At 42.8% G+C, this 21,800-nt stretch overlaps 1 protein-coding gene across 1 annotated transcript; it reads right to left on the reverse strand.

The window, feature by feature from the left end:
• Positions 1 to 492: 492 nt before the first annotated feature.
• HJURP (Holliday junction recognition protein) lies at positions 493 to 21,335 on the reverse strand. The gene is made up of 9 exons (XM_008056391.2): positions 21,139 to 21,335; positions 20,874 to 21,021; positions 20,551 to 20,617; positions 12,101 to 12,156; positions 9,503 to 9,602; positions 7,123 to 7,187; positions 5,258 to 5,350; positions 3,861 to 3,939; positions 493 to 2,226 (listed from the first exon to the last, which is right to left on the reverse strand). The coding sequence occupies exons 1-9, from the start codon at positions 21,333 to 21,335 to the stop codon at positions 614 to 616; spliced, it is 2,418 nt and encodes an 805-aa protein (XP_008054582.2). The 3' UTR covers positions 493 to 613.
• Positions 21,336 to 21,800: the final 465 nt, after the last annotated feature.

A 21,800-nucleotide genomic window follows, 5' to 3' on the forward strand; every position in this document is an offset into this window, starting at 1 on the left:
CTGCCCCATCCCACCCTACATTCTCTCCATCTTGTCTTTGTAGAAATTAAAAGGGCCTAAAACTTTAGCTGATGTGATTTGCATCAGCTAAACTGCAGAACAAGGCACAGGGAGATTTTCATGCTGAGAGCACTGAGATTATCTGCAGAGCAGAAGTGAGGTACAGAGGTGGCCTCGCCTCCCTACCCCCATGCCTGTGAGGCTATGTTCTTGGCTCTTCCAGGGCCCACCCCTGCTCTGTCCCTACCAGGAATCCAGTAGACAGAAAGTCATTATTTTCAGATCAGTTTAGCCTTACCACAGCTACTTTCTGAGCATAAGATGAAGAGACTGGAAGTGACACAGTTTGACAAAGATGGATAGAGTATAAGGGAGGGCTTCTAGAAAACCCCTGATGCAGTTCAATGGAACATGTGTCAAGTTTTTCCTACAAGAACATTTTCTGTTCTACCTTGATGCATCTTATACCAGAACATGTTCTCAATACAAATGCTGATTTTAGAGGAAGGAAGAGTGTGGTAGAATGTTTGCAAAATTAACATGTAAGAAGTCTGAGATTCATCAAAAGTGGCACAAAGGTTCTCATCACAAAAAGCCTCTGCCCACAGAGCAGTCACTCACATAAATCCTCACATTCAACAAACAAACACACCTTCTTCTCTTCTGAGTTGGGTTGTGAAGAACTGCCCTGTTCTCCAGGTCTGAGGATGGCTCTGTCCACCCCACTTGAGGCATCTTGGGAATTTGCCAGGTATCCACACCCCTGGGGGTCTGACAGCCTGCGTCTTTTTGCAGGGTACTGATGGTCCCTTCTGGTAGCACAAGCAACACACCTAGATGAATGAGCCTCAATTGCAGGTGAGCCTAGTGGACTTTTTATGTACTCCAGGGGTGGTGATAACTTTTGGCAGTTCTGGAAGTGAGAATCAGGATTTAATTTTCCTAAGGAGACTTCTGTTTGATCCTGAACTTCTACACTTGCTGCATCTGGAGACACTTCAATACATACAGGTGCCTTTGTCTGCTGAGGCAATCTGGGGTAATACTTTTGATGAAGCTTGTCAAATTTTTCTTTAATTTCATCATAATGATTCCTTCCACAGACTAGAGGTCCTATCCTTGGTACTGAAATAGTTTTGCTGGGTGATACTGACTTTCTGAATACTCTAGAATTGTTTTCTTGAAAATGAAGGCCAGATGTCCACTGAGAGTGATCTGGGTTTTGTGTGGGGTCTGCCTCTGAAACTGACAAAAAGGAATCACTCTTTGGCAGGCATTTACTCACAGACCTACTGCCCAGGTTTTCAAAAACCTCACTTAACCTCTTTGCTTTTCCTCTGCGCAAAGGTAAACTCAGCCTGTGGCGTTCTAAGCTCAGAGGGACACCAGGACCCCCTCTGTACACATCCAGAGCCCTGGAGTCTGGGGGACCAGCCAGGTGAGAGTGGTTCCTGGGACTCAGGCAATATTTCTGATGAAGTTTGTCAAATCTGATTTCAATCTCCCTCTGACGATTCTCTCCAGGGCCCTGCAGTATTCTTGGTCTGGAGCCTATTTTTACAGGAGAAATCAACCATTTTAACATCATAAGTCTATTTTCCTGATCAAGATTATGCATTACACTGGGGCTGAAATAAGTCGATGAAGAATACTTCTGCGGCATCACTTTAAGCTCCTTCCAACTTGGATCTAACTTATGGATTTGTGGTTTGTTTACTTCAGGAAAAACATTTTCCAATTTTAAACTTGTCTTATGGCAAGAAACATCTAGTAAGTTCTTGTAATCTCTTAATGCTCTTATGTCTTTTACAGGCTCAGAGCAGGGTAAAATTCTCTCCTTGGAGCTCCTCTGATAATGTCTGCCTCTCTTGCAATATGTGTTGTTCATCCTGCTCCTACATCTGTGCCTCCTCCTGGAGTTCCAGTTTTGCAAGATGGATATTTTGGTGGAGATTATACTTGATGGCTTCGCGCTTAACAGCCGGCTCATGGAATGTAGCATGCCTGAGTACAAGTCGCTAATGGTCACATTGCAAATGTCATCATCTTCAAAGGACTCACTGCTTAACAAACTGCTACTACTGATCCCTGGTAATAAGAGACTGTCATTTCTAGGTACTATGGCCATGTCTATTGAGGAAGGACACGAAGGATCCCGTTCTCTGGGAGATGAAGTTGGTTTTGCTGGGTCACCAGGACTCTTTCCGGAGACACTACCACAGGATCCTGGGAGAAACACACACACACACACATATAAATTAGAGGGGTGCTACCATTCAAAATCGCTCAATTGGCTGAGTGAGCTGGGTCATGCCGGTAATCCCAGCACTTGGGGAGGCTAAAGCAAGAGCCTAGGAGTTCGAGACATAGTGAGACCTTGTCTCTAGAAAAAATAAAAAAATTAGCTGGGTGTGGTGGCGTGCACCTGTAGTCCCAGCTACTTGGGAGGTTGAGGCAGAAGGATTGCTTGAGCCCAGGAGGTGGAGGCTGTGGTGAGCCATGACTGTGCCTGCCACTGCACTCTAGCCCCAGCAACGGAGACCCCCCCCAAACAAAAAACACAAAACACACCCACTCATTTGCACAGATCATGAAATTTGAGTGTGGATCATGATCATGTTTTTTAAAGCAATATCAAAAACACAAGCTCCACAAATATTTACAAATAGACTCTTCTTGTTTAGAAGATGAACACCTTTTCAAAAGGTAGCAGGAAACCAGAAAATGATGGCACTGTTTACCTACAGGGATAGGAAGGGAGTAAGACTCTTAGATACACCTCTCCATGCAGCTTTGATTTTTCCATCATGTTAAATGTTTCATGTATTTAACAAAATAAAACTATATAAATAAAAAAGGATGGGGAAAAACCCTAAAATTAAATACAAACAGAAAAACACAAAATTAGTAACTGGAAGAGAAAGACTGCTGCAATCCTGAAGTTAACTTGTGTTGTGCACTGACAAGAGAAGCATCCATTATTGGGGCTGGTGACAGGAGAGGGGAGAGGCAAGAAAAGAATCAAGGCAGGGGGCTAAGAAGTGTTCTCAAATGGGTGAGGAAACATCAAGGGACACAAAAGTCAGCCTGTAGGGACTACCACAGGCTAAATTTGTGACTACTTAAGCAACATTGAATGCTGGCAATGGTTTATAACATGTGAATTTTTAAAAAAGTGCACAAGTTCTTGCTGATTCTAAAAATGCAAAAAAAAAAAGGCCCTTTTGCAGTGAGATTGTTACAATCAAACAAACGTAAAAGGGACACACTGACCAGACGTCTCTAGAGAACATGTAATCCACGTAGTGTTTTTGTCAAAGATGTTTAACATGAACCTAACCATGAGGAAACAATCAGACAGGACCAAATCAAGGAATATTGTGCAAAATGACTGGCTTGGACTATTCAAGGAAGGCAACAAGAAAAACGATGAGTGAGGGGAGGGATACGACAACACACAAAGTGCATTAAAGAAACTAACGTCAAAAAACAAAAAAGATGATGAAGAGGACAATAAAAAAGACTAAGAAGCTATTCTGGACTGAAGGAGACAACTAAATGCCACGGAGGTATCTGAGTGAGTCCTAAACTGGTCAGACAAACAAAAAAGGACACAAATGGGAAGGAAGTCATATGCTTCTGGAAATTCAAAATTTTTCAAACTCATAAGCTGGGCTAATGAGCAAAATTGTAAAATTTAATTTTCCTATAAAACATAAGAGTCTTTAACCGTTTTTGCTGATGAAACATGCTGGCAAACAATGGTGTACCCAGTATGAGTAGTACTGAGCTGAGGGGCCACGAGCTCCAACAAAGGTAAAGGAGACATGCACAATTCACAGTTTCCGCGTCATACTTACCAGGGGCAGATGTGGTAGGCGAGGCCAGTGAAGGGAACAGGGTCATGCATGCATCTTTTCCAGCTGTGTTATCTACACGCTGAAACCAGAGCCAGTGATTACAACCAAAAAGTTGTCAGCTACTGAGACCCAAGGTACATGGAGCTGGGTTCTCCCCAGAAAATGTGATGCCTCCCTCTCTGCACGGATGATGTTAAGGAACTGCTCCTTTTTCAACAGACTGCATACTAGCATGGCAGCACTGACAAACATATGACCACAATGATGGGGCTGGCTGGGCTTCGAGCAGTGGTGGGAAGAGATGTTCTAGTAAGATCTGAACACTGTCTGTGTGGCCTCCAGGATGCCCTTCAGTCACCGTCACCACTTGTCTGCCTATAACTTGCTTCCCCAGGAGGGTTGGTAGCTTTTCTTCATTTATCATTATAGTCAGACAGCAAGAACACCTAAGGGCCAGGTGAATGGTGGGCAAAGAAGACCTAACAGAACTGTTTTTAGCTCCAATTTCTTCCTCTGATCAACACAGCAACACCACTTGTTGCTTTAGGGTAAAGGAAGAAAAGGCATTTCTAGTACACTCACTACTTCAGTGGTCCTCAAATACAGGCTTTCCACTGGTCAGCAGCACAATAAGAAAGTATATAAACCCCCGTAAGATTGCTTTTTTTGGAGATGTTGTTCTTTATTCTGCAATGTGTACTTCCTAGTTTGGTATTAAAATGTCCTTTTAATTTATGGAAGATAGTGATAGAACTTGGAAAATTAAAGAGCTGACATCTTTATGTGAAGTCATTTTTAGTTTTTTTGTTCTTTTTTGGGCAAAGCTTCAGGGTGGTTGGGGAGAAACAGAGGGTGTCAACCCTGGGAGAGGGGCTGCACCTTCTCACCTGCCATCCACAATACCACCACAAGGTTTCGCTGCAGCCCCCATCATGCCCCAACTAACACAACTTTTGGGCAGATGGGATAGGCTGGCGCCAAGGGTCAGCTGTCTCACTTTGCTGCTGATTTCAGTCGCAGTCACACCAGGGAAGGAGGGGGCTATGCTTCCTTAATTATTCAGCTTCAAATCCCTCTGTCCATGGGCCAAGGCTGCCCTTGGAGAGTCCCACACATGGCTCTACTATATTTCTGTGAGCTGCCCCAAAACAGTGGGTACTAGAGGATGCCCCTTTTTCCTGCCTCCATGAGTTTCCCTGATGGCGCTGCCCTAGGGACCTGGAATTCTTATTCAAGAAGAGCAAAGGTCTGTCAGCATGTGAATAAAACAGTTTGGAAATAATTACTCAAAATGCTCTTTGCAGGTCTTGCAAAGAGTACACAAAAAAGATGACATTATACCTCAGTGTGTCTTTATGATTTAATTATCTGAAAAGAAACACTGGGAAATAGATTACCTCAAAATACCCTGGATCTTGTAGCAGTATATCCACTTGGGTCAAGTATTTCCGTCTTAACTCATTTTTCAAAGGGCTTTGAGGCACTGCAGGCTGAACAAAAAAGAGAAGTCAGAATTCTTAAGAGCTTTTGGGTACAGTTTACCACTTGAGTTCTGGAACAAGCTTTCAAACTTATTAATGCACAAATCTTTAAATGAAGTTACTCAAAGTCACTTTTCTACCTCCTGCTGTTAGCAGAACACAGTGCCCAGCCTCTCTGGAAATCCACTGCCCTAGTAATCTGGCTTTAGGGAATTTACTAGGTGTTAACAATTCAAAAGAAAGTAAAGAATAATAATAAAAATCTGGAGAAGTACATGACAGCATTATTAGAACAACAACAACAAAAAACTTTAAACAATCTAAATATTCTTAGGTGAATTCAGTACTCAACTATTGGCAATAACCTCCAACTGGTAAGCTGATAAGAAATTCAGGCTGGGTGTGGTGGCTCACACAGAACTTTGGGAGGCCCAGGTGAGAGGACTGCCTGAACTCACGGGTTCAAGACCAGCCTGGGCAACATAGCAAGACCTCATCTCTACAATAAATAAAAAAATTAGCCAGGTTTGGTAGCATACACCTGTAGTTCCAGCTACTTGGAAGGCTAAGGTGGAAGGATCACTTGAGTCCAGCAGGTCAAGACTGCAGTGGCTGGGAGCATGCTACTGCACTCCAGCCTGGGTGAGAGGGAGACTCTGAATCAAAAAAAAAAAAAAAAAAATTCAGTGTTAGAACTCAGGAGGCTGGAACTGATCGAGTCTCCTTCCCTTTACCTGCCAGACATTGGAAAATAAGTGTTTCACCCTCCATTCTCTGCTGAGTGGGCACAGAATGGAGCTGCATCAGGGATCAGGAATGCAGATGGGGCCATTGCCTTACTAGACTCTGGTATGGTCATGTGCTCTTGGAGCTATGGCCATTGCCATGTTTCCTGACTTCGGTCCCCTTTCCTGCCTTGGGAAGGTGAATCTCCCCCCTATCCTGCAATTTACTTTAGAAATAAACTTTATTTTCTTAAAAAAAAAAAAGGATGCAGGTGGGAGTAACACAAACACACAGCCAGGGATTAGGGATTAGCCTCTTTCTACTTAGTCACTAAAAGTCACATGGGTGTATGGGTAACCCTCTGCACAAAAGGAACAATTTTAGAAAAGGAAAATCATGCACCAGCTATTCTAGCAGGTGATAGCATAGGAGCCAAAAAAGATGCTTGAGTGGGTTAATTCTCATCTATCCCAACTGAGGGAAGGTGAGCAGCACATTGTGTAAGGAAACAGGTGGCTTCTGTGACCACCAGGACACTCTAGGAATCAGACACATAAACCACACCTATTGTTGAGGTGAGTGACAGCTGTCCAATTATGTGATCTTGTGACTAATGGGGCTTTCAAAAGCAGGCCTGGAAACACTTCCTAGAACACCTCCCCCCTTAAGACACTGTCCTGTGGGGCAAGATTGGCTTAGAGCCCAACTTTCAACATTTTGTGCTCATCAAGGCAAATGGAGCTCTGTGAACCACAGCTGTGACTGCTCTATCTGCAGAGTGGAAAAAATCACCATAAATCAGGTTTGAACTAGGGGTAGAGCTGGCCACCAAGGGCTAGATTGAGCAGGAGGGACTTACCGTCTTAGGGGATCTGAAAGTGAGAAGTCAGAGATTTTCTGCTTGATAGTAACAAAAGTAAGCCTCAGGAGAGGACTTCCACAAAGTTCAGGCAACGCTGCCCACCCCAGGCTGCACAGGTTTTGAGAACTGAGAGAATATATACTTGAACCATCCTGCCCCAGTCTGTCCTTTCATTACCAAACACAGTGCTTACGGTTAAGGTCCAAGCAACAGGATCTTCCTGGTTTAAAGTTGTATCACTATCACTGTTTTCTGAATCTAAAAGTTAAAAAAAAAAAAAGTCAGGATTTTAGGAAAGCTTGTATCTCCTCTCAAGGATGTTTATCACTTTGAGTATGTTCTACAGTAAAAATTCCTGTTGCTTCAAGGGTACTCCCCTTGAATAAGGACACAGTCATCTATTGCTACTCATGACTACTAGAAATCCAGAGAACTTCACAGAAAGGGAATATGCCCCAGGGAGCGGAATGAAGAAAAGCAGATTTTATACTATCTTTAGCTTCAATGACCAATTCTAGAAGTTGAGATACCCTAGTCCAGCACGGTCATAGAACTTTTACGATGGAAAGTTCTCTTCCTGCTGTCCTAAGTCAGCCATCAGCCACATGGGAACAGTTGAAATGTGGCCAGTAAGGCTGAGGAACGAAATTTATATTTTATTTTTCAATTAATTTAGATTACCACAGGGACTAGTGGATATCATACTGGACAGTACAGCTCTTGAATCATTTCCAATGATTTCAAACAGTCTTGGAAATTTATGGACCTAAGGAGTTACAGTTAAAATCTGAATTATTATCAGTAAATATATAACATCAATGAGTAAATATTCTCATCAAGGTCTTCTTTCTAATTCTACAATGAAAGACCGCCGGTTTCCTTTTAGTGACTCCACACCCATTACCGACTGTCGGGTGTAAGCAAGGGCTGAGGGAAGGGGCTGGGCAGTGGGTGGAGGCTGCAGAAAAGCCAATGTCCAAAAGGAGAGACCGGTGTCTAAGGGCCAATGACAAAACTGTTCAATGGACACAAGAAGATAACCCAGGTACAAAAAGCTTATAAAAGAGGGGTCTGTTCTGACCTGGGGATCACAGAGGCTTCCAAGAGGCAGTGAGGAGATAGCATGGCAGGTCAGGCAAGCCTTTAGGCCCTATTTTGGAGTCTTGTCTTTTAGCCCAAGAGCAATGAAAAGCTACATAGTGCATGAAACAGAGAAAGAACGAGGCCAGATTCACAGTTGTGTCAGTGGGGTGGAACGGGCCCAGGTGGAGATGAGAGCTGGTGCTGTGGGGGTCGAGGGGTGTAGAGGGGGGACATGAGAGATAGTAGGAGGCATAAGGTATAAGACAGTGATGTCTTGGATGTGAGGAATGAGGCAGTGTCTGAGACAAAGAGGACCCTGACTTTTGGCTCACAAGAGAGGGAAAATGGTGGGGGAGACCTGTGCTGAGGTGCAGAACAGAAGCTGAAGAGCAAGTCTGCGGGGTTGCCTCCTTTAGATCAGATACGCTGAGTTTGGACATGAAGTGTTTAAGTGAAGAGGCCACTAGGCAGTGAAACTCACACAGCAGTCTGGGCTGGAGGTGGTAACCATCAGCATATGAAGCCAAGGATCCACCAGAGTGAGGGACAAAGAAGAGCTCAGACCAGCTCTCCAGAAAGGGTATCTGGTAGGGCCGGTAATGATGGAAAGGAAGAAGAGAGGAAGTAGGAAAACCCGAAGAGCACAGAGGACCACAGAGGCCAAGACTAGAATTTCCGGAAGTTTCAAATGCTATCAAGGGTTTTGAGGACAAACCCCAAGAATGCCATTTAGATTCTACAACGGAGTTGCCAGGAACCTCACCCAGAGGTGGGCTTTAGCAATAGGGCCTGAAGGCCTAATGGAACCAGGTGAGGCATGTACAGAAGGTGAGGAAATCTGAGGCAGCAAATGTGAGTTTGGCTGTAAAGGGGACTGAACAAAGGGAGGTGGCAAGAGAGGGGCATGGGACAGGTAGAGGCATGAAGTATGTTTTATGTGTTTAGTGTAAAATCTGGGTATGTCTATACATACACTGATGGGATGGATCCAGGGTAGAGAGGTAGAAGACAGAAAGAAGGGGTGATGAATGGATTCCTGAGGACATGGGACAGGATCAGGTCTAGGCAGTGAGGAAGGGAAAGGCACCTCCCAGGAGAATGAGGAGGAGGGAAAAATGGATGACTGCAGAGGCAAGATGATTTTCTATAGAAGTGAGCATTCATAACAGCACTCCATAAAGTCAACTCTTAAGTCTTACTAAATCTTGATACTGAGTTTTTAAAATGAGGGCATGTTTACTTATTATAGAAATAGGTGAGTATCATTTATATGTCAAGTGTTATGAACGTAACTGTGGGCAAGACATGGCTCCCACTCTTCCAGGGGGTATAGAAAGAATTAACAGGGGACTTTAAGATGATATCAGTTTTTAAAATATACCTTAGAAAAAAATATGAGCTTCAATAACAAGAAATTTAGACTTTAAACTGCTGGAACAGAGACATATCCGGCCCAGTCCTTTCCGAACTTGAACAAAGGCAACACTCACCGGCTTTTGGGACTTGCGAGCAGTGTGAGGGAAGCTCATGACCTTGGGCTGTAGCTTGCATGGAGCCATCTATCCTGTTCCCGGACACCACAGTGAAGGCCTCAAAGTGAGAAGTCAATAAACACATGCTCGTTTGCATGACAGCACATTTCAAAGCTGATGTAAAGTGATAAAACTGCAATCCTGCCACTAACATAGGAGAGAACAAGAAGGTTTGCAGTCTTCTCTTCTCCCTGCACATCTGCTTTCTAAGAGGTCTCAAGATGCCTAGGAGGTAGTCAAGGTTTCCCATGGAAAAGCAGCACAGCTTTCTCTCTCAGGTGGTGACCAGGGCTGCTATTTAAAAAGTCATTTGGAAAGTGAGGGAAGGAGAAGGGAAGTCAGGAGCAGAGGCACTAGGATGATGAGTTCCTACCTTGTAACACTGTACCCCAGGCCATTGTATGGCTGGACAGGGACTGGGGCAAACAAAAATCAAAGTGAAACAGAATGAAATGGTCACTAGGTCATGGGGAGGACACAAAAATAGTCAAGAGGGCCCTGGGGGACTTCTTGTGATCTTTATCTTAACAATGTGTAGTGTTTATGGAGGTCCAAGGTCTGCATTTCCTTTGTGTGTGAAGCCAGTTTAAGCCTAAGAAGGACAGCTAATTGTCCACATACTCCTGGGTGCTTAGCAGGTCACAATCTTGGGGAGGCCTGTTTTGGCGCTGTAGAGACTTCTCTATATGAGGTCCCACTAATAATCCTAGTAAATGGCATCAATGGGCATCATTAGTGAAATTTGAGCAATCAAGATACTGAATTGGCTAAAATATTTTAAGAACTGCTCAGTCTTGTAAAAACAGGAAGCCAGAGAAGATGGTGAGGCCTACACCTTTAGGGATGCTCTTCAACAGTCATCTCTAAGGATTTGGGGGATATGAGCCCCATCACACGAGGTAGGACTTCCTGGAGTTTATAGAGCTTTTCTGTGGCTGTGTCTGTGGGTATGGGGAAGCAACCAATCCACACCAACCCCTTACTATATGGCAACTCTGCTATCTACAAAGAGAACCCAAGCCTTGTTTATGGCCAAACTGGCCTAGGCCAATGCACAGCCTGCCACAGTTAACTGCCTTCCACAGCCTACAGGGCAGCACAAGCACTGGGTTGTTTGGGAAAAGGTGAAGGCAGATTTGAGCAATCACTAATGATAATTTCAGTGAGGTTGTAGATGTTCAAGCAGTAAGCACAGACTACACTTAGTTTTCTAATCCCAAGAGTCTGAAAGTCCTGTAGACCCCTGGCAGGGGTCCTCCTACATCTTAAGCAAAAACTTTTAATCCCACTTCTTGTTTACTGAAAAGGATAGATATCCATACTGGGTAGAAATACGGATCAGAATGTTTCTCTGGCAACTATTTACAACAAGAGTTTTATAAATAAAGTTTTACTGGAACACAGCCATGCATTCTCTCTTTTTTCCCCCATGCATTCTCAATTACATATTATCTATGGCTGCTTTCCCCATACAACACAGTGCTGAGATTGCTGACAGAGACCACATAGCCAGTAAAGTCTAAAATATTTACTGTCTGGCTACTTATGGAAAAAGTGTACTGACCCTGATTTATAATAAAGGAAGGCACAAATAGGGTAAATGCCAATCAACAGGAGAGAAGTTTAAAAATATTGTGCTTGAATTATACAAATGGATGAAGAGAAGGGTTCTCCATATGTATTAGCTGGAAATGTGAGGGTGAAAAAATGTATACTTAAAAAGATGTGCATTATAAACAAATCACACTATACTAAAATAGCATTAGTGAGTATCTTTCTATAGAAGTCAGGCTAATTTTGTGCAGTTCTATGTATTTCTAACAAATAACAAAACAAGGAAGATTTAATTTCAAATTTGCTGTGTCACCTTTACCTTGATATTTTCATTCTTGGATACAGGTTAATTGACTCGTGACCATGAAAAGCAGTGATTGATATACTACTAGACAACCTTACAAAAGCTACTTGGCAAAATGCTCCCAGGTCTCCCAGTAGGAGGGCAAACTTTATCAGCGCCTTCCATTAAAATAACGGATCTCATAGCTGCAACACCCTTGGATCAATTAGGAGGAAAAACCTGGGTCTTTTAAAAGGCAGAGAAATGCAGAAAGAAAGAAGTGTGATCTTACACACACTGAACCCTCCCCCTCATTTCTCTTCCTCAGAAAGAATTGGATTTGGGCCTTTCTGTAAGGATCCAACAAGGCAAGCTCCTCACTAGACTGTAGCGTGGCTGGGGAGGGTTATCCAGCTGGCCCAGCCTCTCCATGCATGTCTCAGTCATCAAAGACCCCAATCCTATGATGGAGGAGATACAGGATGACAAAAAAGGTCAAACATTACAGAGCTCCTCCCTGTACTGGACAAGCAACAGAAGAAACACTTCTCAGTAAATCCTTAAAAACAGGAAAAAAGTATGGTTAAGGTAAGAAAGCAAAGTGTCTTGCAATGGCCTCCCCATAAACTCAGTCATAGTCAGGGCTCACCCACACCTTTATTCACATCAGTACTCCTCTACAACAAGGCATTTTGGCAATAAAATTTGACATTAAATACCTGGATTTGTCCTTTGTTTCTTTCTTTTATTAGTCTTCCACCCCAAATTCTCAATCCTTAAGAAAAGAAACAAAAATTACCATTTAAGTAATCCTGAAAGCACAACTTCTGCTTAATCTGTGTTCTCAGGAAGCCAAAGTAGAGAAGAGATCCAAGATGGCCACTGTGGAGCAGCAGACTGGTACCTCTCTTGCTGGGCAAGGCAGAGAGTAGGGACCCAGCCACCCATAAACGGAGTCACCACAAACACTTTTGGATGGGTGTTTTTGCAGCCAGCAAAGGCCTCTTTGAACACATAGAGACCAGAAAGCCATGAGGTCATGGGAATTAGGGTACCCATCCCCAACAGTGTGCCAGGCTCATACAAGAACTGCCCAGCAGATGAAAGTACTCACTATGAGTATGAGCCAAAGATACTTTAGGACAGTTCACCCCCTCCCAGCCATGCGAGGATCATTGGTCTCCACATGGGAGGTGTCCTGGGCAGGGTGCAGTGGCAGCAACTTCAGCCCAAACAGAATGGGAGAAAGACCCACGCTGGGTCAGCCATGACTTCACACTGGGCGGGTAGTGCACTGGCAGGGAGGGCCTGCCTGCAGAGTGAACCAGACTGATGTGCACTGCCAGCAGCTGGTGGCCGTTTCCTCTGCTGCAGACAGGAGACCTATCCTCCTCCCCACCGTCCCAGTGGAGGCCGAAAGCTGGTCTGGTCGGATTAGATTAGCAGTGAGAGAGAAATTCTGCAGTGACAGAAAATGGCCACAAGGTGGAACAAGGAGCAGATATGAATGCCTCTCCCAGTCTCACTGAGTGACATGTATTGAACTACCTATTGAAGGGATCCCAGAACAGAGTAATTGAGTAACTTCAGAGCATCGAATCCAAAGAACTGAAGTATAGAGAGTGAAGAGAGGCCTATCACCAACAAGAAAGAAAAAAATCAACAGAGTCCTAAAGCCCCAAAAAAGCAGCTAGCAGTGCACAATGGAAATCTCCCCTCACCCCAGAACAACCCACCCCAGATGACAGCTACAGAAACAGAGATTGAATAGCAAAAATTAATAGGTGAAATTAACGAAGTCATACAGGAAGTAAAAGTGGAGTTGGCCAATTTCAAAAAAGCCCACTCTGAAATAATGGAAATAAAAAAATTCATCCTGAAAATTAAGAACACTGTAGCAAGCATAGGAAGCAAGGTCAACCAGGCAGAGAAAATAATTTCAGAACTTGAAGACCAAAATATGGAACTAACTCAGTCTGTCAAAAACATGGGAAAAAAGGCAAAAAAAGAAGGTACAAAGCCTCTGAGAGCTCTGAGACTATATCAAGAAGCCAAATCTATACCTGATTGGTATCCCTGAAGTAGAAGGGGAAACGGAAAACCCATGGAACAAGCATTCCATGAGGTCATTCAAGAAAATTTCCCACATCTCACCAGAGAGGTGACCATTCAAGCACAAGAGATTCAGAGAACCTTTACAAGGTATCATATGAGAAGATCATCCCCAAGGCACATAGTAATCCACCTCCACAAAATATGAAAGCAAAATCCTAAAGGCAGTGAGAGAAAGGTTGGACTACCTACTGGAGAAGATCCATCAGAATTGCTCCAAACTTATCTGCAGAAACACTATAAGCTAGGAGAGACTGCAGTCCAATTTTTAATGTTCCTAAAGATAAGCAATTCCAGTCAAGAATTTCCTACCCTGCCAAGCTAAGCTTCAGTGATGGAGAACTAAAATCGTTCCCAGACATCTAATCTCTAAGAGAATATGCCACCTCCAGACCAGTCTTCAGGAGATGTTTAAGATAATATCCATCAAAAAAGTACAGGCAAGCAGAGTTAACAGAGTATACAGAGCACTGAAAATACATACATATATAAATTCAAAAATAAAAAGGAAACAAAGCAACCCCTCTTAGAGCCCTATGACAGGGATAAACTCTCACATTTCAATAACCAATTTGAACGCGAATGGACTAAATGCGCCACTGAAGAGACAGAGTGGCAAACTGGATAAAGAAACATGATCCAGCAGTCTGCTGCCTCCAGGAAATTCATCTCACTGTAAAGGACACCCACAGGCTCAAAGTCAGAGGCTGGAAAATGATCTTTCAGGCAAATGGAAAACATATCAGAAAAGCAGTCTTCAAATCATCAAAAGTTAAAAAGGACATCAAAGGACACTACATAATGATAAAAGGCTCAATCCACTAGCAAGAAATATCCACCCTAAACATATATGCACCCAACATAGGCGCAGCAGGTTTTATAAAAATAACTACTAAGTAATCTAAGAGAGGACTCTGACTCTCACACAATCATAGTTGGAGACTTAAATACTCCACTAACAGCTTTAGATAGATCATCAAGGCAAAAAACCAACAAGAAGATCCAGAATCTCAATTCAATGCTTGATGAAATGAATTTAATAGACATCCACAGAACACTTCACTCAACATCTGAGTATACATTCTGCTCATCTGCACATACTCTAAGATTGTTCACATTCTCAGACATAAATCAAGTGTGAACAAATTTCAAAAGATCAAAATAACACCATTCATCTCCTCAGATCACAGTGGAATAAAAATATTGCCAGCAACAAGATCCCCCCAAACACACAAAGACATGGACACTAAACAACATACTGCTGAATGTCTTCTGGGTCAATACTGAAACCAAGAGAGAAATTAAGAGATTCCTGAAACAAATGAAGACAAAGACATATCAGAATCTCTGGGATGCCAGGAAAGCCATTATTAAGAAGAAAATTAATAGCATTGTACACACACATCAAGAAAACAGAAAGATCAACAGTAGACAGCCTAACATCACACTTAAGGAGCTGGAAAGGCAAGATTACCTAAATCCTAAATTCAGCAGAAGAATCCAGATCATAACTGCAAGATATAGAAGATAAAAATATCATAGAAAGGATTGACAAGACAAAAAGCTGGTTCTTTGAAAGGATAAATAAGGTTGATAGACCTCTTGGCCAGATTGACTAAAAAGAGAGAGAGAGAGAAAGCCCAAATAAACAGAATTAGAAATGCAAAAGGCAAAGTCACAACTAACCCTGAAGAAATTAAAAAGATTATCAGAGATTACTATAAAAACTTGTATGCAAATAAACTAGAAAATCTAAAGGAAATGGAGGACTTTCTGACATCGCACTATCTTCCATGGCTGAAACAAGAAGAAATTGAAACTCTAAATGGACCAATAACAATCCAGGAAATCGACTCAGTCATAAAAAAATCTGCTCGCCAAAAAAAAAGCCTCAGACTAGATGGCTTTCCAGCTGAATTCTACAAGACATATAAGGGGGAGCTGATAGCAGTTTTATTAAAAGTATTACAGGCAATCAAGAATGATGGAATTCTCCCCAACTAATTTTATGAAGCCAACTTCATACTGATAGCCAAACCTGGGAAAGACCCAACAAGGAAAGAGAATTACAGGCCAATCTCCTTGATGCACATAGATGCAAAAATTCTAAACAAGGTTCTAGCAAATCAGATCCAACAACACATCTCAAGGATCACCCATCATGGTTAGATGGGCTTCATTCCTGGGATGCAGAACTGCTTTAACATTCAAGAGACCATAATCATAATTCAGCACATTAACAGATGTAAAACCAAAAACCACAAGATTATATTAGATTAGAGAAAGCATTAGACAAAATCCAGCATTCCTTCTTGATAAACACTCTTGAGCACATAGGCATAGAAGGAGCATTCCTCAAAACAGTAAGAGCTGTCTATGATAAACCCACAATCAGCATCTTGCTCAACAGGCAGAAGTTGGAAGTATTCCACTTAAGAACAGGAACAAGACAAGGATACCCACTCTCACCCCTCCTGTTCAACATAGTGCTGGAAGTCCTGGTTAGAACAATCAGCAAAGAAGGGAAATCAGGACTATCCAAATAGGAAAAGAAGAAGTTAAGCTATCCCTCTTTGAGGACAATATGACTCTATATCTTGAAAACCCTAGGAAATCTGTCAAAAGTCGCCTTGCACTGATAATTGACTTTGGAAAAGTCTTGGGGGTACAAAATCAAAGTGTGAAAGATAGTTGCATTTCTATATACCAGCAACACGCAGGCAGAGAACCAAATAAAAATCACAATCCCATTCACAATAGTCACAAAAAAAGAGAAAGAATACTTTGGCATCCATTTAACCAGAGAAGCGAAAGATCTTTACCATGAGAACTACAGAATGCTGTTCCAAGAAATCAAGGATGACACAAATGGAAAAACATCTCATGCTCATGGATTAGAAGAATCAATATTGTCAAGCTGTCCATCCTACCCAAGGAAATCTACAGATTCAGTGCAATACACGTTAAATTGCCAACATTTTTCTCAGACCTGGAAATGACAATACAGAAATTCATATGGAAACAAGAAAGAGCATGAATAGCCAAAACAATCTTCAGCAAAAGGAACAAAGTGGGAGATATCACACGTCCAGACTTTAAACTTTACTACAAGGCTACAGTAACCAAAACCGCCTGGCTTTGGTGCAAGAATAGGACACAGACCAATAGAACAGGATGGAGATTCTGGAAGCAAAAACTCAGTCTCTCAACCAATTCATCTTTGACAAAGCCACCAGTAACAATCACTGGAGAAAAGAGACCATATTTAGCAGAAAGTACTGGGGAAACTGGTTGAGCACATGCTGAAGAATGAAACTGGAACACTACCCATGACCACATACAAAAATCAACTCAGAATGGTTCAAAGACCTAAACATAAAACCTCAAACTATAAGAATCCTAGAAGAAAACACAGGAAACACCTTTATGCACATCAGAGCAGGCAACAAATTCTTGACCAAGTCCCCAAAAGCAAATGCCATAAAAGTTAAGATAGTCAAGTGGGACCTCATCAAACTGAAAATTTTTTGCATAGCAAAAGAAATTATCAAGAGAAAAAGAGACAACCCATAGAATGGGAAAAAAATTAGCAAATTATGTATCTGACAAAAGTCTAATATACGGGATATACAAGGAACTCAAACAAAGTTAAAGGAAAAAAACCAAACAACCCCATTTAAAAGTGGGCAAAGACATGAACAGATATTTCTCAAAAGAAGACCTATAAGCAGCCAACAAACACTTGAAAAAATGCTCAGCCTCATTAATTATCAGAGCAGTGCAAATCAAAACTACAATGAGATATCACCTAACTCCAGTAAGGATGGCCATCATTAATAAGTCCGAAAACAGTTGCTGGTGTGGATGCAGAGAAAAAAGGAATGCTTCTACATTGTTGGTGGGAGTGCAAACTAGTTCAACCTCTATGGAAAGCCGTGTGGTGAGGTCTAAAAGAACTAAAAATTGACCTTTCATATGATCCTGCAATCCCGTTCCTGGGAATATAGCCAGAGGAACATAAATCATTCTACAAGAAAAAAAAAACACCTGCACACACATTTATCGCTGCACTATTCACAATAGCAAAAACATGGAACCAACCCTACTGCCCATCAAAAGTGGACTGGAGGAAGAATATGTGGTACATATACCGAGAGAGCATTACACAGCTACAAAGAACAAAATTATGGACTTCACAGCAAATTGGATGGAGTTGGAGACCAACATATTAAGTGACCTATCACAGAAACTTACTCATAAGTGGGCCCTGAACATTAATCACGTTAGCACAAGGGAGGAAAAGACAGTCTCAGGGCACTGCTAGGGAAGAGAAGGGGCTGGCGGGGGGTGTGGGAGGGGTAGGCACATAACAACACAAAGGGTACCTGGGTCTATACCAGGGGGAGTGAGGGCCAGTTAGAAAACCCAAACTTCACCTGCATGCAGCCTACTTATATGTAGATAATCCTCACTTGTATCCCACATCTCTATAATAAAATAAGTTTACAAAAAGAAAGCCTAAGTGACAGGAAAAAAAAAAACAAAACAAAACAGATACACTATTAAAACCAAGCCAAGTTTCTTTGATATCCTGTTTTTGTAAAGTTAAATTTCTTTTTTAATCAAGATCAGACAAATTTGTCATTAATGGAAATCTCTCCTACCTATAGACAATGGCTCATCAAATTTCATCATTAATCTGAAAAGTTAAATGTAAACAAGGAACATTCATATGACAGGTACTGTCTTTAAAATATTTAAAATATGTATCATGGGGGGGAATCACAACATCTATAAGGGTACTTGATCTCAAACCAGGCAAAGTGAGAACCAAAGGGAGACCCAAACTTTACCTGTATGATGACCACTTATATACTTACTCCTGAATTGTGCCCCACATCTTCAAAATAAAAGAAAAAAATGTATATTGAGGGCAATCTATATACTACATATATACAGTAAGCATTTTTCAAGGGCAATCTCTACACCTCAAACATAAGAGTAAATGATTTCTAAGTGCAATCTACATATTATACACATAGAGCAAACTCAAGCCCAGGGGTCTACACTGAATTCTGGAGTTCAAATACAGCTAGTCCTGCCACTTACTAGCTTGCAGAACCTGAGCAATACACTTGATCTCTCCCTAAACTTCCCTGGTAAATTCAGGCTAAGAAGGTGTCGTTGGGTGGCAAAGCTTACAATGGTTAAGGATAATAATAGCAGCAAAAATTTATGTGGTACTTACTATGCTCCAGTTTCTATTCTAAGCCCTTTCCAAGTATACCTCATTCAGTATTCACAACAATCCACTTACATGTTTTAGAGATACTTGCATAGTATCTCTAATACCCTATGGAACAGAGACTTACTATGTTCATTATACAGGCAAGGATAATTCAAACTATCCCAAGGTCCCCCACCCCACCCATTATGGAGCCAGAATGTAAACTCTGGGGAGTGTGGGCTCTGTGCTCTTAACCACTGTGTCATATGAACTTTCAAAATAGAGTGATGCATGAGGACATAGGCTCAAGATCAAATCAAGGCTATGCCACTTTGGTTAAGTGACATGGACAAGTTACTTAACCTCGTTGTGCTGTACCCACCATTAAACATTAGTGATTCTAAGAACAGTGTCCACCATTTGAAGGGTTGCTAAGAATCAAAAATATGAAAATCTTAGGAGTATAGGGTATAAGGTAAGCTGTCAATACATATGAAGGGCTATTACTTCCCTGATGTCTTCATCAGTATAGTAGTTTTAATTCCAATCTACCAATCTAATTAAGTGTTGTCTTAAATTGGGAATTCACACTTGAAGGAGGGGCAGCTAGCATTTAATGAACGGTCACACCACTAATTGAGTACCTCTCCAGGGTCAGCAACAGGACGGGGGACCTGTGCCATTAACATCAGCTATGAGCTAGTTAGAAACACAGACCTACTGAAATCAGCATCCAGCATCGGTATTAGCATCTGAAAGAAAATGTGCTTCAGCAAGCTCTCCAGGTGGTCTTCTACAAACTCCTGAGGTGTTTCAGTACTTCCACTATTGTTCTCATCAAACCAGAGTTGAGAATGAGATTCCACTGGTGAAATTAGTAGTATTCAAGAAATTTAGAGTGTCCAAAACATTTTAGCACTGCCCATCCTTGCACGAATAGCCCATAAGAACACAGTGAAGCCGGCTGACCTCACTCTTAGGAATGATTCCCAGCCTTGTGTACTGCCCTTGTGGCCTGATATAAACCAGAGGGTAACATAGATCTGTTACTAGAATATTTTAGCTTCTACCTGTGTAAATTTTTCACACAAGATATGCCTGAATCAGCTAAAAAGGCAGGGAACTAAGATTTCATTTAATTCAAGAATCAGATATTGCAAACCTTTTGTGCCTGTACGTTTAATGCAATGAAGAATCTGATCTAAGATTTGCCTTATAGTAAGTGATAAGGCTGTAAGGGAAGAACTGGCCTCACCTAGCACAAACTTTCTCCAGCTCTTTACCAAAGAGAATAATGAAATTTCAGTCAGTTAGAACATTAACCATTAAACAGAACTGCTTCTCCCTAATCAAGTAAGTACTCAGAACCTCAAGGACGACAGTTACTACTCCAAACAAAAAGTCAACATGAGGGTTTACTAGTGCTGGACTATTTCCAAAGCTTCACAAGGATTCTAAGTAACTGCTACAACACCCACACCCAGCAGACATTATTGTCATCACCCTTCCCATCTTAGATGAAGACACTGAAACACAGTACAGCTAAGCAACTGGCCAAACAGACATGGCTGGTAAGTGGCCAGCAGGCATGCCAATTCAGCCAGACAGGCTTTTTTTAAACTAGGAAACATCTAAATCTTTTCAGAAATTGTGTTAATAAGTAATTCTGATGGAAACAATTAGCGAGTTCAAGGGAACAAGTCATGTTTTGTTCTCTATTAGGTGAACAAAGTTTACTTGATAAGAGCAGTGACGGCATTTCAAATTCTAAAAGACTATTCTCTACCACTCTTAATAGTGAATACTCAGAAGGGGAGGATGACTCCTTACCCTGGGGCGTTTCGTAAGTCAGCGTGGCCATATGCACCAGCGGGTCGTCCTCGAAGGGCCTGTTGTACTGTGCGGAAGGAAGGGTTTCTCGTCAGGTCCGAGGGCCGCGAAAGGCTCCAGACCCGGGCGGAGGACGAGCCAGCCAGCGCGAGGCTGTCAGTTCTCAAGCCTGGTCTCCGCACCTGAGCCCCCAGTCCCTCCTCCTGAGCCCTCAGATCTGCCTCGCCCCTCCCGGCACTCGGGACCCCCTTACCATCCCACCCTGTCCCCTAGGCCTTCCCCTCGCCCTTCCCTCCCTCCTCCCGCTGTCGAGGGGGGCGCACCTTTGCTATCAGCTGCTGCATGTGCCTCTGGAAGCGGCGGCGGTTGTTCCTGAGCTTCCGCAGCAGCTCGTCCTTTTCCAGGACCTTACCAGCCATAGCGCGCAGCAGACACAACAACCAGCCCGCGCAGAATTCCACCGCCAGTGCTCTGCGCGCGTCGCCGGCTCACACACGCGACTCCGCCTTTCCTGCCTGCCTCTTGGCTTCCTATTGGCTGGCGCGGAGAGGCCGTGTGCTGATTGGGCTTTTCAAATGGGGCTTCGACCTCTTTCTCCCGGCCAATCCGCGTACGCGCTTTTGGCCCCGCCCCCAGCAGCGCGCCAGACGGAGAGGAGCGAGGGTCCGGGGTGCACCACGGCGGCTGGGGTAGGGGAGGGCCCTTTTCGTTTCTCTAGCTGCTCTCGTGCTTTTTAATCGGCTGTACCGCGCGAGAATCCTGTGAAATACGCACCATTCCCCCATTGTTCACTTGAGATAAATGCGGCCTAGAGATGTCTGGATGACCCGCTTGAGTCTCACCGCAGGGTGGGGCAGCCGCCCCGCCTCCTTTAGGCAGACTTCCTCACCCCGTCAGCCTAGAGCTCTAGCGCAGTTATGAGAGCGGGGGGCGGGGAGTGGAGGGTTAGAAAAATTACGCCAACTACCAGTACAAAAGGAGACCGGGAAGTGAATATCCATTTACATGGAAAAAACAAATTTCCACAAATGACATGTTTAAAAATGCCGACAAATTCTAATCCAGGAAAATAAAGTATTTTTATTAACCGGACACACCGTTTCCCCCTATATATTTCTGATTGTATATTCTGCTTCTTCATTGATAATAATCTTGAAATATTTTCTTTTTTCTTTCACTTTCATCTCTTCTTCCTCCTCCTCCCCTCCCCTCCCCTCTCCTCCTCTCCCCTCCTTTGTGCTCCCTTCCTC

The sequence above is a fragment of the Carlito syrichta genome, unplaced genomic scaffold, assembly GCF_000164805.1.
Source record: "Carlito syrichta isolate Samal-C Ts95f unplaced genomic scaffold, Tarsius_syrichta-2.0.1 Scaffold12763, whole genome shotgun sequence".
NCBI lineage: Eukaryota > Metazoa > Chordata > Mammalia > Primates > Tarsiidae > Carlito > Carlito syrichta.

Excerpts from the sequence above, each read along its gene's own strand:
- HJURP (XM_008056391.2), bottom strand. The coding sequence starts at position 21,335 with ATGGGGGAATGGTGCGTATTTCACAGGATTCTCGCGCGGTACAGCCGA. Across the intron at positions 20,618-20,873 it reads TGCAGCAGCTGATAGCAAAG|TACAACAGGCCCTTCGAGGA; the intron begins GTGCGCCCCCCT and ends CCTTCCGCACAG. Across the intron at positions 5,351-7,122 it reads CTGTTGCTTGGACCTTAACC|CCTGCAGTGCCTCAAAGCCC; the intron begins GTAAGCACTGTG and ends TTTTTTGTTCAG.